The sequence below is a fragment of the Diospyros lotus genome, chromosome 2 (genome assembly GCF_014633365.1).
Source record: "Diospyros lotus cultivar Yz01 chromosome 2, ASM1463336v1, whole genome shotgun sequence".
NCBI lineage: Eukaryota > Viridiplantae > Streptophyta > Magnoliopsida > Ericales > Ebenaceae > Diospyros > Diospyros lotus.
Genome location: NC_068339.1, coordinates 16425854 through 16443639, shown reverse-complemented (window position 1 = coordinate 16443639; position 17786 = coordinate 16425854). Strand labels below are relative to the sequence as shown.

General features: G+C 38.8%; 1 protein-coding gene across 2 annotated transcripts in view; it reads left to right on the top strand.

Moving 5' to 3' along the window:
* Positions 1-17786, top strand: part of LOC127793807 (probable starch synthase 4, chloroplastic/amyloplastic) — a 60292-nt gene that overhangs the window by 36770 nt on the left and 5736 nt on the right. For both annotated transcript variants that reach the window (XM_052324544.1, XM_052324543.1), the window contains 7 exons: positions 10468-10590; positions 10681-10756; positions 10826-11010; positions 11109-11303; positions 11392-11463; positions 12560-12769; positions 17390-17515. In XM_052324544.1, coding sequence (XP_052180504.1) covers positions 10468-10590; positions 10681-10756; positions 10826-11010; positions 11109-11303; positions 11392-11463; positions 12560-12769; positions 17390-17515 — 987 coding nt within the window. The remainder of the gene's footprint in view (positions 1-10467; positions 10591-10680; positions 10757-10825; positions 11011-11108; positions 11304-11391; positions 11464-12559; positions 12770-17389; positions 17516-17786) is intronic.

The window sequence follows — 17786 nt, the reverse complement described above, 5'->3', positions numbered from 1 at the left end:
TTGGCCCTATATTATACAATATAACATATTAGAATTCAAACACAAACACATTAATTTAGTTTTAGAAAGTAGGAAACTATAAAGTATAGAATATAGATATATACCTCTTCTATTATTACTTAGCTGAATACCTCCATCATCTTCAAAGCATTCATTAGCATCCATCTATGAATTATCCTTGAGTAAACAAGGGTTTTCTTGTTCGGTAATCCATTCATCATCTGACTTCATATCACTCAAACAAATAGGATCATAATTTTCACCTCTTTTCTCCCTCTTAGCTTACCTCATTTCTAGTTGAATGTTATACTTCATAAAGACGAGCATTTAATCTTTGTTGTTCCAAACGATTTCTCTTTTTGGAATAAACATGCTAAAATGTGCTCCAATTTCTTTCACATCCCGTAGCACTACATGTGAGACTCAAGACTCGTATGGCAAGGTTTTGTAACTCTTTGCATTCTTCCCCGTAGCTTTCCTACCATAAAGCTAAGATAGAAAAATAGAAAACTAATTAGTCTAATTAGTTTGAAGGAGCTAGCAATTGAAATTTGAAAATGCAAACTTAAATCAAAATAATACCTGGTTGCTTCTTGTCTCTTGTTAAAGTAGCCATGTTCATGCCAAACAATCCTTCTCCTTTTTTAAACTTTTCTAATTGCTCATCCATTTTGAGTCTTGTTTCAATATCCAGATACATCTTTTCTATTGTCTTGTACAAACCAACTTTAACTTCCATATCCACATCAAAAGACTCATCATATTGAAACCTTGAAAAAATGCATACAAGTAAGAAACAATAAAGCATATACAAGGAATTGTTGGTTATAGGAAATTGGAAATATGATTTTAAAAACTCACTTGGGATTAAAAAAATATCCCGTTGCATGGAGTGGCCTATGAAGTTGCAAATCCCATCTTGTATCAATAATGTTCCAAATGCGCTCATACTTCATCTTTTGATGGTTGAAATTTTGTTCAATTTGCTCCTTTGCCCTATCCATCGCTTCATCTACGTATTCTATTGCCGGTTTCACATCTCCATCAACAAGTCTTAAAACTTTAATAGATGGACTTACACACTTCAAGCAATACTTGACCGATTTCCAAAACTTGTCTCCGGATAACAAGATTGCTCCCACTTTAATTGTATCCACCTTAGAAGCATAACGACTTTTAGCCCACTCTTCCGATGCAAACATAGCCCTAAGAGGAATCTTGTTTTCCTCAAAGCTCCTCAATGTAAGAAATAATGTGGCAAACCCTGTAACTCCCAACCTTTTCAACTCTCTCTTCTTAGAGAACTTCCTAAACATGCTAAGGACCCAAGCATGTCTATAGATATATACACAAACTTCTTTAGCCTTCTTTATTATATCTGTGAAAATAGGCAACCCACCTATATTATGCAAGATCAAATCAATGCAATGTGCTGCACAAGGAGACCAAAATAATTTTTTTCTTTTCTCCATCAACAAGTCACCCGCAGCTATGTAGGCCGAAGCACTATCAGTGACCACTTGAACAACATTTTCCTCCCCAATTTCCTCCACCAATGGATCAAGCAACTCAAATAACTTTTGTGCATCTTTTATAACATCTGAAGTGTCAACAGATTTAAGAAAAACTATTCCACTTGGATTGTTCACCAAAAAGTTTGTAACAGACCTACTTTTCCTATCTATCCACCCACACGACATCAAAGTACAACCGGTCCTTTTCCACTCCTTTTTATACTTCTCTAGCATTGAGTTTCCATTGTCAACTTCCTTCTTCAAAAATGTAACTCTAGCCTCATGATAACTAGGAAGTTTAAACCCTTGCCGTATTTACCAATGGCTTCCATCATTGAAGCAAAAAGGGGACTTTTGACCAAAACAAAAGGCAATGCATGTCCATACAAAAATCTACAAATGCTATGAACAACGGGCTCCTTTTTCTTAACCATTGCATTTAAAGTTTGTTGTTTTTCTTTCCCTTTACCTTTAGTGACAAAGGCATCCATACTAGTTTTTCTTTTTCCTCCTACCGTTTGAACTTCTTTCTCTTCTTCTTGGAAACATTCTTTTTCATTCACCTTTTGTCTTTCTAATTCTCCTAAGATTTGAATACAAAGTTCCCTCACATTATCTAGACATTGTGTACAAGGAGCCACATTATTATGATCACCCGCAAAATGGTGTTTCATTCGATTTATCCCTCCCCATCTTTCAAGTCCACAATAATTGCACTTTTAAGTTCATTCTATTTCCATTAATTCGAAAGCAATATTCCCAGATAGGATCATTACTCTTTGTTGTTGTAGATCCCTTTTTTGATCTTGACACCATGAGAAAGAAAGTAATATTCTTCTTCTAACATTGAAAAACAACATAAGGTCAAACTTTTGAAATAGAAAACAGTAAAACACCATAAAAGAAAATAAAACTGGAAATAATATAAACTAGTTGAAAACTAAAAGTTTCACCATATAAAAAGAAATAACATTGAAAATAATATAAATTAGTTGAAAATTAAAAGAAACATAAAAAATTTGAAGAGAAATTGGATTAGGAAACCGAAACAAAACATAACAGAAACAGACAAAATCAAAAGAAATAAGAGACATAGTATTGCAAAGCAAGGAAAAATAAAAACAAAACTAAACAAAACAATAAGAAATACAGAGGTTGCTAGAGGTTAGTTAACAAAAGCAGCTGACAGGTAGTAAGCTTGCTTCTGGTTCACAAGTGACAACCCCACAGTTAACAAAACAGTTGCCAGCTAGTACTTTGGTAGTAAGCTTGCTTTTAACCAATGGCAGTGACAACCCAAAGTCAACAAAAGCTGCTGGTAGTAAGCAACGCCCACACCTAAGTCTCAGCTAGTTTTAAGCAACGCAATCTTCTACTTTAAGACTCGTATAGTTGTATGATCTCAGATAAAGCAGAAGAAGAAGAAGAAGAAGAAGAAAGCAGCACAGTGAACACACCTTGAAGGCTTGAACAGAAGTTACAGAGCTTGAAGTCTCGTAATCGCGGCTTTTGCCTTTGCTTCTTCTGACGTTTCAGCTAATGGCATCATGCTCATATGTAGCAGTAGCGTTTTATCCTTCTCTGTTTGGTTTTCAGCTCTCGACGTTTCAGGTTCTAATGTTTCACAACTCATCTTTGTTATGCAATCAAGGAAGCCATATAGTCGGAAGTTTTGTATAATGAATTTAGCTTGGATAGTCAGGTCACTACAAGCAGTCTTGTGATTCGTCCGATTCGCCTGATTCTTCCGATTCGTTCGATTCATGGTCGATTCTAAGGGATTCTCAATTTACCCTATAGATTCGACTCAATTTCTCATTGAATTGAGTCGAATCGTGTAATTCGCATCATGAATCGCACGATTCTAACAATAGTGGTGATAAGTGTTTTGTATCCCCGAATGTCCCCAAGAGGGGATTCATGTAGTATCTGCGATATTTTCTCCTTAAGTGTCATGCAGTCCCCAATTGCTAACCTTCCCTAATATCTAATCAAGCCATTCTTGTGTATACCCCCTTTTGCTTGAGGGGTCCAAGATTAGTTGCTCCAATAGTTCATCCACCTCATAACTCGCAACAACCTTACCAATCCGAAACCAGAACAGTGATAGCTACCGCAATCCCTTCTTCTTGGCACCTTGACAATGCATCAATCTCAATATTCTCCTTCCCTTTCTTGTGCTATATAACGTAATCTAACCCCATCAACTTGGTCTTCCCCTTTTCCTGTAAATGAGTGTGAAGTTTCTATTGTAACATAAACTTCAGGCTTTCATGATCCGTCTTGATTACAAATTGGCCCCCTTTAAGGTAATACCTTCACTATTCTATCGCAATTAAGACAACCAATAACTCTTTCTCATAAATGCTTAAGCCCTCATGTCTAGGTGCCAATGCTTGACTAATAAACGCTAGGGGTCTCCATTCTTGCATTAAAACGACTCCAATACCCGTGCCACACGAATCAATATCCAAGACAAAGGTCTCGGTAAAATTTGGCAACCCTAACACTGGAGCCTCACTCATTACCTTCTTCAATTGCTTGAAGGTTGCCTCTGCTTTGAGACACCACTTGAACCCTTCTTTCTTTAGTAATTCTATGAATGGCCTGCTTATTACCCCATAATCATTCACAAACCTTCTGTAATAGCCAGTTAGGCTCAAGAATCCCCTTAAAGCCTTAAGGGTAGTAGGCCTTGGCCATGAAGTCATGGCTGTTACCTTCCTTGGATTAGTGCTTACACCCTTACTCGAGATAATAATATACTCCAGGCATTCCACTTGCCCCTTGTGCAAAGACACATTTTGACCTTTTGATATACAATTAGTTGACTCTGAGGATCTCAAAGGTAGTCCTTAAGTGTGCAAGGTGTTGTTCAAAGGTTTGTCCCTACACGAGTATGCTAACAACAACATATCCAACCTTTATCCCACTATGTGGGGTCGGCTACATGAATTCTAGACTTCTATGTGGGTTACGCCCCAACAAATAGTTAAATAGTTTGTCTAGAATTCATATTTGGATCCAACTAGGTTTTATGTTGACTATCGGCTACCTAACGCAACCCTCCTCCTTTATTCGGGCTTGGGACCGACAGTGGATAACATCCCCTGGCGAAGTAATGATGAAATGTAGTTTCAACACCATTTTCATATGGAGAAGTTTCATGAGATGGTGGTGAATGAAGATAATTGATATGCCATTAAAATAACAAAAAAACAAGGATAAAAATTTTTGTAAGGCTTGAATATCTGGTTCATTAAGGATTGAAATGTAGTTGGGGCATGGTAAGGCCAAAGGGCATTACCAAGAACTCATAATGGCCCTAATAGGTTTTGAAGGCAGTTTTTGGTATGTCTTGTGGCTTCATTTGGATTTGGTGATAGGTTGATAGCTTGATTTGAGGTCAAGTTTAGAAAAAATGGTAGCATGTTTCAACTCATCTAATAGGTCCTCGATAAGAGGAATGGGGAATTTGTCTTTAATTGTCAAGGACTGCATTAAGGTTCTGTACTAAGTCCATACTTATTTGCTCTAGTAATGGATGAACTCACTAAAGATATTCAGACAGAAGTGTCATGGTGTATGTTATTTGCAGACGACATAGTGTTGGTGGATGAAACAAAAGGAGTGAACACTGAGCTTGAGTTGTGGAGAAACAATTTAGAACAACGTTTTAAAAGGCGCTAGGCACTAGTCGGGCGCCAGACTAGGGCCTAGCGCCTAGGTCGCCTATAGGCGGGGCCTAGGCGGACTGCTATTTTTTTTTTTTTTTTTAAATTTATAATATAATTTTATGTTATTTTTAAATAAATCAAAGTTAAAAAGATAAATAAAACTTATATATATGTTTATATAGATAGATTTATAAATATATTATTTATATATATATAAATAGATAAATATATAAACTTTATATAAAAACTTATATATATATATATATAAACTGGGATGGCTAGGGCAACTTGGGGGGTCGTAGACCAGAAGCCGCAGATCCAATTGTAGCGCTCGAAGACCACCACCTTGTGGCCCTCCTGCTTGAGCTCACGAGTTGCCAGCAGGTGAGCTTCACTACCTCTATGCCATCCCCGCCATTAAGCTCCATCCCTGCCGACACGTCTTTGCTGACTCAAGCTCTATCTCTGCTACTTTGAGGTCGTGATGGAGTTGGAGGTAGCGATGAGGTACTGGCGGCGTTGAGGCGGTGACGTTCAAGCGGCGGTGGCCTTAGGCTAGAGAAAAGGGAGACGGCCGAGAGGTAGGTAAAAAATTAGGAGTCCCAGGCAGCTAGGTGCTGCCTACGCCGCCTATGCGCCAGCGGCGGCCGATTAATCGGGTCGGCGCCTAGGGGGCCGACTAGGCAAAATTCGCAGCGACTAGCGGCCGCCTACCACCTCGTCGGTGCCTAGGCGGCCACCTTGGCCGATTTTTAGAACACTGATTTAGAATCTAAGGGATTTAAATTAAGTAGAAAGAAAATAGAATATATGGAATGTAAATTTAGTAAGAATGCAAGAGTGGAGGATGTTATAATAAAATTGGAAAACCAAATCTTGCAAAGAAAAGACCATTTTCGATATTTGGGATCAGTGATTCAAAAAGATGGAGAAATTCACGAGGATGTCACACATAGAATTAAGGCAGGTTGGCTAAAATGGAGAAATGCATCGAGGGTGTTATGTGATGGTAAAATCCCATTAAAACTGAAAGGAAAATTCTATAGGACAGCTATAAGACCAGTCTTGTTGTATGGCTCAGAATGTTGGGTAGTCAAATACCAGTATAAGCAAAAGACGAGCATAGCGGAGATGAGGATATTAAGATGGATGTGCGGCCATACAAAAAAAGATAAAATTAGAGATGAAGTTATTCGTAATAAGGTAGGAGTAGTGCCAATCGAGGAGAAGATGAGAGAGACTAGACTAAGATGGTTTGGTCATATGAGAAAGAGACCAAGAGACGCTCCTGTGAGGAGAGTTGATAAAATTGAACAATTAGTCAAAAAAAGAGATAGAGGCGGACCCAAGAAGACTTTGGGAGAGATATTAAAGTTTGATATGAAGTGTATGAATCTAAATGAAGATATGACAAAAGACAGAAATACATGAAAGTCTAGAATTCATGTAGCTGACCTCACATAGTGGGATAAAGGCTGGATATGTTGTTATTGTTGTTGTCAAGGCATTTAATTGGTGATAGTCCACACATGACTGCAATGAGCCATATTTCTTTTTGACCAACAACACAGGGGATGCAAAAGCACTGTGGCTTGGTTTGATTAGGGACTTCTAAAGCATTTCCTTGACCATTTTTTCTATTTTTGTCTTTTGGGTGGGTGGATAACGATAGGTTTTGACATTGATAGGTTTTGTGCTAGGTTTCATGTTAAGAGCATGATCGAGAGTTCTATGAGGGGGTAAGGAATTAGGTTCTACAAAAAAAATTCTCAAATTCAACTAAGAGTATATTAAGAAGGTTAAGTTTCTTTACCTCCAATTCAACTTAGGGCAGGTTGCTGACAATCAACATGAGCTCTTCCCCCAGCTCCTAGTCATCTTCTTCCATTCCTTCCATGGCTTGAATGGAAAACAATTGTGCCACCTAAGTCATTTTCTATTTGAGCATCTTTTGTAGTCGCTTCCCCGTAATCATCTTACATATCCCCATCTTGTTACTGCCTGTAAAGGTTATTTTCTTACCCTCCTTCAAAACAAATTGGACTTACATGCTTCATCCAATCTACTCCCAACACCATATCACATCCCCCTAATTTGAGCAACCATGGGTCGGCCTCAAATTCTCCCCTTGCATCTCTCAACAGAAACTAGGACAAGCTGACCTGCTCATCACTTTATTGCCATTGGTCACCGTTACCGTTAGGGGTTGAGTATTAATAAGGGTGCACTTCAATCTCCGGGTTGTCCCTTTGTCTAGAAAGTTGTGGGTGCTCCCACCGTCGATCAGAATCATTAACCTACAATCCTCTACCCTCATTTCCACCTTGATTATCATACTATTAGTCAACCCTCTCAATGCATGTAATGATATTTCTCCGTTATCTTCCTCTCTTCCTTCATGCACATTAGTTATCTCTTCCTCCCCTGCCTCTTCTCCTTCCTCCCCTTTTAGTAGGAGCAGTTGCTTCTTGCATTGGTGGCCTAGGAAATACTTGTCCCCACACCGGAAATAGAGTCCGACCTACCTTCTCTGTTCTATCACCTTATCTCTTGAGTATTAAGGGCTGGTAGTGTCAAGCTCTTGACCCCTTGCACCCCTCTACTCACTTCCTTGCTAAAGCTCGTATTCCTTTGTGACAGCACATTTTGAACTCCTCCCTTGGCCAGTAACCTTTGCTTTTTCAATAAGGCTTCGATCGTCAACTCGTGCAACCTTGCACTTTCTGCTGCAAGCTTGAGGGTCTTAGGTTGTAACACCTTCACCATTGATCTCAATTCTTCGTTCAAGTTGCTTATGAAGCTTGAAATGAAGTACATTTCTATTAGGTGGGGGTTATGGTTCAACATGAGTGCCTTCAATTCTTCAAACTTGAGTTGGTATTCCATCACGGGTCCGTCCTATCTAATCTTGTTGAACTCCTCCACTATGTCCACCAGACCACAATCTCCAAATCTTTCACATAACTCTGCAAATTCGGCCCACTGACAATCCTCCTTCACCTTAGACCACCCCTGGAACCAAGCATCTCCCACATTTTAAGGTAGGTCATAGCTAAAGCCACCCTTTTTTGATCTGGGATACCATACCGCCCTAACATTCTTTCGCACCTTCTTACCCACCACCTAGGACTCACCCCATCAAACATAGAGATATCCAACCTTGGCATAGGGAATCCAGACTTGTTTTGCACCACTGACACTTCTTGTGTACGTCCCACTACATTTTCTCCCATCTCCCCTGGATCTTCTCCAATTTCGGAGGTTCCAGGTGCCCTCTGATTCATCCCATGTTTGGGCAGAATCAGGTCAGATCTCTCCCTAGGAGGAAAGTTAGGAGAAATTCTTACCGAATTCTGTCTAGCAAACATCACCGTGAACCCTTGCAATTGTTCTATGATCTAGCTTCCCACCTCCTCATGGATCTGAGTAACCGTTCCATCCAACTTCTGATCTATTGAAATGATCACCTCATGGTTTCGATTAGACCTGATCTTCAATTGATCCACAAGAGCTTGCAAATTGGCCATTGTCGAGCCGAATTGTTGCAGCTTCGATTCCAAATTCTTCATTCAAATTCCCTCAGCCCTTGAGTCGAATTCGCAAGGAACTTCTCTGGCCTAGGACCTAGCTCTAATACCAAATTTGTCAGATCTTAAAGATCTGGCAAGAATTCTTTCCACTTCAGATCAGAATTTAGTAGAAACAAAGGGCTGAGAGGAAGAATGATTGAGAGGGAGAGTGAAAGAGAGAGAGAGAGAGAGAATTTCAGAATTGTATTAAAATGAATCTTCTGATCCTTCCAAGGGTGAAATTAGTTTATTTATATTGATTTCCCCAAGTCACATGGGAATCCTTTCCCACCAAAAGCTATTACCGTTAAAGTACAACTACACATAGCATTTTCTAAGTACAAGGTATATCAGCCTATAACTACCCCCCTTATTCACGTGTTTATTGTCCACAGGGCAGGCACATGACACCTAACAACCTTACCTCTTAATTTTTGGCCATCAAAGTCTCATCTTCCTTCCCAAATTTTCCAACATCCCAAAAGCTTGTAAAAGTGGGGACACTGATACAATTGCTTTAGGAAATTTTGAGACATCTAATGTCATATGATCCAATCCATATCAATAATCTATTGGGAAGTTATTTGTATGGTCTTTGGTCCCATTAGCTCAAGAGTTAAATTCAAGTTAATATTTATGACAAGTGCATATCCTATTACAAGTGTTATCAAAGCTGATCTAGGATCAGTATTGAGTGTTGGCTGAGATAGAATGTTTGACACAGACCTAGTGTGGCTTGACTAGGGTGTAGAAGTCTGAAAGGACGGGAGTTTGTTATGACCTAATTTCACATTGGTAATTTACTGGCAAGATCTGGGTACATTACTTGGTTTCATGAGTCTAATAGTTAACTTCAAGGTAGTATTATTGGGTGTGGCCCATTGTCTTACATCTTCTACAAAATTTTTGGTCCTTCAGAAGTGAGGATCATTACTCTTCAATTTTTCCCCATCTGAGGATCATGGTGATCTTTGCCTGCTTCTCTATCACCAGCTTATGGGACATGTTTGCGTCCATGAAAAAAACTTTGGGTACATACCTTTTAATGACTAATGGGTGTATTGAAATGATGATCTCTCCAAGTTATTAACCATTTAATTTGCACAAAGAAAGTTTGGGAGTATTTACAATCTGTGGGTGCAAAAAGACTCTTGGAGCATCATGTTTACTTTTTCCATACATTTGAATCAACTTTGGATGCTCCTCAAATAACAAATTTTCCCCTTTTATCCACTTACTGCATAAATTTACTTTACATGGAACTAGATAATCTTGTGAACATCTGCTGTGTAAACTTGCTGCAGCTTAAGCCATGAAGGGAGGTTAATGTTGCTATCTATCTTGCTTCTTTAAACCTATTGGAAGTCAATATTTGTCTAAAATCTCTAAATATGATTCCCAATCTTGAACAAGAATCTTGGGTGATGAGAATCGGTTGATGCTTTTTACTTTGCAGTTCCTTTTTGGTTCCCAATGCCTATATTTGGATTAATTTAGTGAACTAAGTTATTTCTTCAGAATTCCTGTTCAAATTTGGGAGACATCTATGGAGAAAATAATTATTCTTATTTTACAGCACCATTCCTCAATTGTTTAAAATCTTTTTATTTTTTATTTTTTAAAAAGTGCTTTCACATTTTCTACTCTGGCGTATCCATTAGTTTGTTTGTCTATTCTTAAAGTTGAATTTTTTTTCTGTGATTAAAGGTTGGTGGTTTGGGGGATGTCGTGACTGGTCTTGGCAAAGCATTGCAAAAAAGAGGACACCTTGTCGAAATCATTCTTCCAAAGTATGACTGCATGAAATATGAGCGTATTCGTGATTTGAGGGTATGCAACTTATTTTATATTTTTATTTTTATGATATGACCATCTAATTCTTATATTCATGGAATTTTGACAGTCTAATTACTTATACAGGCCCTAGATGTGGTAGTGGAATCGTATTTTGATGGTCACCTTTTCAAAAACAAAATCTGGGTTGGGACTGTTGAAGGTAAGACTGTTTTATCTTTAAGTAGCATATAAAGTTTGACCATCCTATTGATTTAAATTGATTTTGCAGGACTTCCTGTCTATTTTATTGAGCCTCATCATCCGGGTAACTTTTTTTGGAGAGGACAATTTTATGGGGAGCATGATGACTTTAAACGTTTCTCATTCTTTAGTAGGGCAGCCCTAGAGTTTCTTCTCCATGCTGGCAAGAAACCAGACATAATTCATTGCCACGATTGGCAGACAGCTTTTGTTGTATGGATTTTTTAGATATTGCTTCTCTATGTTTTCCTTTTTTAATCAGGACTGATCATTTTGTATTTGAACTTAAAAGTATTGTACTATATTTTCAGGCACCACTTTATTGGGATCTATATGCACCCAAAGGATTGAATTCAGCTAGAATATGCTTTACATGTCATAATTTTGAGTACCAAGGGACTGCACCTGCTTCAGAGCTGGCATCTTGTGGTCTTGATGTTCATCAGTTAAATAGACCAGATAGGATGCAGGACAACTCAGCACCTGACAAGATCAATCCTGTCAAGGTAGATGGATTATTCTTCAAAAACAACTAATCTGCATGTGGTTTTTCCACCCCATGTTTCTTTACTTCATGTTTATGTTGTCTTGTAGGGTGCAGTTGTGTATTCCAACATCGTGACAACAGTTTCACCAACTTATGCACTGGAGGTGCAGACTGCCGAGGTATGGATGTATCCTCTATTAGCAGTTCATTTTGTATTACAATGTGCTTCGTAATTCTTCTAGTTCTGGGCTTTGATAGGTATGTGGTCGTTGGAGATGGTCAAAAGTAGGTTAGATATGAAATTCCAACATAAGTAAAAAAAAATTTTGCTTTGTGAATTTACTTGAGAATGCTGAGATAAAAAATCAGCAGTACATGGTAGATGGAAAATTCTCCCTTGACCTTTCCCAGGTGAGGGTACCTTTCTATGACCCCTCCATGTTGTGGGGGAATTTAATAACACTAAAATTGAGTGTAATTAGACATAAATTTCTGATAATTCCTAAAAAAACTCCTCTTGTCAAACCCCTGAAGTGTGTACACTCTTGAAAAAGCCCAAGAGATCATCCCCTCCACATTAGGTGCTAATGCTTCTTTTTTCAGTGTTGGACGATTTGCGTATTTAGGAAGTTTGTACTGAAATTTTCTGAAGTCCATATCGATTAGGATGAATAGGGCAGCAGGTGAAGTGTATCAAGCATTATGGAATGTGTGTTTTTTTTTCTTCTCTTTTTTGGGTTTGGGGGGGTGGGTGGGTGGGGAAGGGCGCATGAGATCCTTGAAGCTATTTTTGGTCCCTTAAATGCAGTGAAATTTAAGGGATGAGGAGGTAATTGAAGCTTAAAATTTTTTAGCAAAGATCCTTCTCCATTTTTTTTCATTCATATGTGGTGTTGGTCTCCTTGAATTCTTTTGTTAACAAAGTGGAGCCATTTTTTTATGTCTCTTGGTCTTCTCCAATGCATGTTACAACTTACAATTACACTAAGCCATGCCTTGCTAATAGGGAAAAAGGATCAGACAACTGTTGTCCATTCACATGAACCACGCAAAGTTTATGTACTGATATCACCTAAATGCAACTTAAGTTTCTTATGTTGATTCTTGAAGTGATTCAGGACAAAAAGCTTTCGTTTGAGGAGAGAAATACTATGTGGATCAGTTTGGGTCTATCAATTTTATGCATGCACATCTATTAGACATTGCTTCAATTCATGTTCCAGTGACCTTGGTTTTTCCTTTGCATTGATTTATATGTTTCATTTATGATGATAGGGAGGACGGGGACTTCATTTGACCCTTAATTCTCACTCAAAAAAGTTCATAGGAATTCTGAATGGGATAGATACTGAAGCATGGAATCCTGCTACTGATACTTTTCTCAAAGTCCAGTATAGCGCCCATGATCTTCAAGGGAAAGCAGAAAACAAAGAAGCTCTAAGACGGCATCTAAGACTTTCTTCTGTGAATGTCAGGCAGCCAATGGTAATTTATTTTCTCAGTCATTTAATGATGACTAATGCTTTGATGTGATACAGCTGTTGACTGATTTAGTTTCTTCTTCTTATTACTATTATTATTATTTTTCAAATTTGAAGTTTTACTTGTGTAAACTTTTTACAAAATGGAGGAATTCTATATAATCAATTAGGGTTGCCTCAGTTTGTATTTCTCTTGAGAAACATAAACATTGATATCATAATAATACCCTTAAACAATACATCTATTTAGACAAATACACGTTAACACTTTCTCTCAAGCTAGAGCATATATATCCTATGTTCTAAGCTTGTTATAATAAACTTCACTTTAGCCTCCCTAAAAATTGGTGAGTAAAATCTGCAAACTGATCTTTAGGCTTAGCATGAGTTGAACTTGAACATGACGTCTTAATGACCAGGATACAAGGCTTGCAGTTAAATCTCTTTCAAGATCCTAGAAAGTTGGTGTAGTCTGGTCATAGGAGGTTACAATAGAGGATTGTATGACAAACTTGATTAAAAACTTGTGGAGTCATTGTTGGCTAGTTTGGGCATTCTAATTAGAGGAACTACTGAAGGAGTATTACTACAATGTGGGATAAGCTAATCCTTGAAGAAGTTGAGGAGGTTATTTCTCTTCCTCATCTAAATGTAGGACCATTGGAGATGGCTTCAAGCAGCATTTTTGAGTTTGGGATGTTCTCTAGGCTAGCATTTTTGAATTGGGGATGGGTCTAATGTAAAATTTGATCATTATAGTTGGCATAGGCACATACCTTTTAGAGAGATTTTCTTAGGTCTTTATAAATTAGATGGAGATATAGATGCCTAAGAGAATGAGTCTTTTCCTCTGACATAAGGAGGTTTTGCTTGGTCGTGCTTTTTTTATATGAAATCTCCACAGGCAAGAATTGGACAATTGTGACTACCTCTTTGGATCACTTGAGGACCAATCCATTGCCATGCAAGTGGAGGATTTATGGATTTTGTTCCATTTAGGGGATTTACTTTTTCTTGTTGACATGTGTCAGGACCCTAGGGTTTAGCTAGGGTCTAGGAAGGAATTGGAAGGAATTTGGGAAAAAAACAAAGAAGAATTGGAGGGGGGAGATAGAGCAGAATTAGGGAGAAAGAAGGGAGAGAGAGGAAGGAGCGAGAGAAAATTAAGAGAGAATAGAATTCAATTTCATTTATCATCAACATACCTCCCCACCTACTACAAGTAGCCTTTTATAGGCATCAACTGGCATCTAACTAACAATATATTCCAGAATAACATAATAACAACACTCATATGTTGTAACCGGATTACAAAAATACCCCCCAACTGTAATTGTAACTCAATTACAGCTTTGCCCCTATAATACCCAAGGGTCGTGGCAATTCTCCCTCCTTGAAATGTTTCTTGTCCCCAAGAAACTTATTACCACCTAGCCGTTGCTTCTTTATCCAATGCCCATCTTCACCCACTGGTTTCTTCTTCACCTTTTCTTGTTCTTATTTGTTATTTCCCTTGTCTCTTGCTTCCTCTTTTCTTTTTCCTCAACAGTAAAATCATTATGACTTGCTGCAACACTAATTTCAGCCATCCACCTCTTCCTTATTGCCGTTAAAAATGGTTCCAAATGTGTCGTCAGTCCTACAACCCCATCCTTTTCAATTATGGACAGAATTTCAAACCTCTCTGTAGGTAAAAATTTGTATATTACCTCCAACTCTTCTAGATGCAATGTTACCTTTGCTTTGTCTTTTGTGCCTGTGCAAATGACATACATGTGAGATGTTCCAAGTAAGGTGCCTGGTGCAATCCTTTGTTCCTTCTCTTTAGACTCCTTATTTTGATGTTTTAGGAGATTAATGGCATCAGGAGTCTCAGCACCAATGGCAGTGTTTGAGAGGCTGCCAACTAATTGAGTGCCATCCTCCACTTCCTCCTCCTCAATCTCTTTTTCCATGTACTCCTCAACCCTCTCCACAGCCAAGACCAAGGGAGCAGTATGTTTAGACTCTTCCATATCTTCAATAGGGGCCTCCTCAAGTGGAAATACTTTTACTTGCTGGTAGCTGGAGTACACCAAGGATTTATTTTCAGCAAGGTTGTCCTCCTTCGACTGCTTCACTTTAAGGAATTCCTCCTTGTTAAAACTTCCTCGATAATTATCGAAGTATTCTGCGAGGAAGTTGTAATGATAATTCTTAGTCAGTATCATTGCAAACTCCTGTAGCTTCTCGCGGAACGTTCGACCGAATTCCTCATACTCTTCATGTATCCCACTGCTTGTTCCTTTATCCCTTCGGCTAAACTCATTCTCAAACTTCTTTCCCCATGTTTGATTCTTCTGGCTACACTATTCCTTATCCCTATTGTTGCCAACTAAAAATGCAGCCTTCTTTGGCTACCATTGAGGCTCCATTCCAACTGAAAATGAAGCATTCTTTTGCTGCAATTGAGGCTCCAATGGTCTCCTACGTGCACTGCTTCCCTTAGCCGATGCCGAATTTTCACAATCAGCATACTTTGAAGACCAGGGAGCTATATACATACTGCTCGTCTTTGCTTCTCCAATTTAAACAAAGTTAACCATAATTCAAAGTCGAGATTACCCTTTGTTTACCTTACTAGTAGTCTAGAATTTGATTAGAATTACCGCCTGAAATTACTGCTTTATTATGATCTTCCTTGATGAAGTCAGATTGGAATTACCGCAAAGGAACACCAGAATTCACAGCCAAGAATCACCAATCCAAATTCGCCTTCAACAATCCACTCCCAACTGCTCCAAGCTTTGCTGGAATGAAATACCAAAATTGTTGGGCTTTTTAGTCGAGATCCAAGACCTATTCCGCCACCTTTAGAGCCACCAAGAACTGGTCGGAGGACTCGCCTAACCTATGTCACCTCCCAATGACAAACAAGAATTGCCAAACTTTCGCTGAACCAGCTTTGATCACCCTCAAAGCCAATCAACCAGTGCAACTGTGGGTCCTCTATTGTTGAATCGCTCCTGGGAGCCGCCGAGAATCATTAGCTCTAAATCTTCATCCAAGATTGCTTAATCTTGGACAATTGCGATTGCTTTGGTTCTGCCCGCCTTGCCTTGGCCTTCTTGATCGACTACAACAACTCGGAAAAATAGCAGCAATTCACCCTGCTATTCCACCTTCAATAGTTGCTTTGTTTCACCTTCACATTCAACAACCTAATCTGAAAGCGATTCACGCTTCCATCTTCTGGGTCGAAATCGCCGACCTATCAAGCAGCAGCACCAGCAACACCAGTCGAAAGCTTCCCTGTCTGTCCGCGTCGCCAACTTCAGCGGATCTCCCGCACCAGTCGTTCACTCCAGTCATGACCCTCCTGACTGTCCGCATCACCACCTTCGATGGACTCCCACACCAATCACGAACTCCTGGTGGTCTGCATCGCCCTTCAACGGACTTCCGCCTATTCACAAACGCTGGTCCGCTCGCGTCGCCTTACCCAGTCACTGTCCAATGGTCCACCGACTTCATTGTATGCTTCTCAGAATCACAGCGAAGCTCTCCTAATTGAATTCGCCAAGACATAGCTATTGCCGATGGTTAACGATCATCAAAATTCCCACCATGTTTTTGCTGCGTCTTCGACTCTTAGTCTATAATTGATCGCCTACTATGCTTTTAAGAACTAGACGACCTTACGAAAGACACAACCAAGGATGACCGCTCTGATCCCAATTTGTCATGACCCTAGGGTTTAGCTAGGGTCTAGGAAGGACTTCGGGGAAGAAACATAGAAGAATTAGAGGGGGGAGATAGAGCAGAATTAGGGAGAAAGAAGGGAGAGAGAGGAAGAACCGAGAGAAGATTTAGAGAGAATAGAATTCAATTTCATTTATCATCAACATACCTCCCCACCTACTTCAAGTAGCTTTTATAGGCATCAGCTAACATCTAACTAACAATATATTCTAGAATAACAAAATAACAACACCCATGTATTGTAACCGCATTACAAAAATACCCCCTAACTATAATTGTAACTCAATTACAGCTTTGCCCCTGTAATATCCAAGGGTCATGACAACATGGAGTTGGTACAAATTCAACTTTCCAATTGAAGGTTATTTGGAAAGTGGGAGGCCCATCTAGAGTGGCTTTTCAAAGGGTAGAGACTTTGTTCTTTCTTTTGTTTTTTAAAGGAAGCGCTTCTCTTTTCTCCTTTTTGTGGTCTCTAGAGAATTCCTCTTCATATTTCCGTATTCACCTTTTTTTGGATGAGATCATATTATAAATAGCTTTTGTATGGGTCTGCCCTCCTTTTCCATATTCCTCCTTTGCCTCTTTTGTAGCTTTATACATGGTCATTAAATCAGTGTGATAACTTTGCTGTCAGGGGATGCACCACCCCTTCAAGATGTTTCCTGTGTAGCTTCACCCCTTGCAGTTATCTTCTAAACACTTCTTGCATATTATAACTGGGAAAAAAAAAAATCTGCCACCTAGATTTGATAACAATCAAATCTATGCATACAACTGCAAAATAAATGGTTGCATTCTTTTCTTTGTCAAGGGCCTCCTGATAGTTTTTTTATTTTCATGATATCATTTTCTCACTTAATACTCTATATCCATCCTTGGATAGGTTGGTTGCATTACAAGATTGGTTCCACAGAAAGGTGTGCATCTTATTAGACATGCAATATACAGGACAATGGAGATGGGAGGACAGTTTGTACTTCTGGGTTCAAGTCCAGTGCCACATATTCAGGTGAGCTTGTGCTATACATGCTACTATCATGGTTTCCCTAGTTAATGATGAGCCAACATGGAGAGAAATAAGTAATCTATGGATGTCACTTAAAAAACTGTTGCTTTTTCTATAGAATTCTGCTTTAATTGTTTTTTTCTTATATTTATTCTAGAATAGTTGAATTCTGTACTCTAGCTGATCAAAACTAGGAGCTTGCAAAAGATATTAAAAAATGTTTAATCAAAAACTTATGTTTGTACAACTAGAAAATCTTCCTTCCATTCCATGA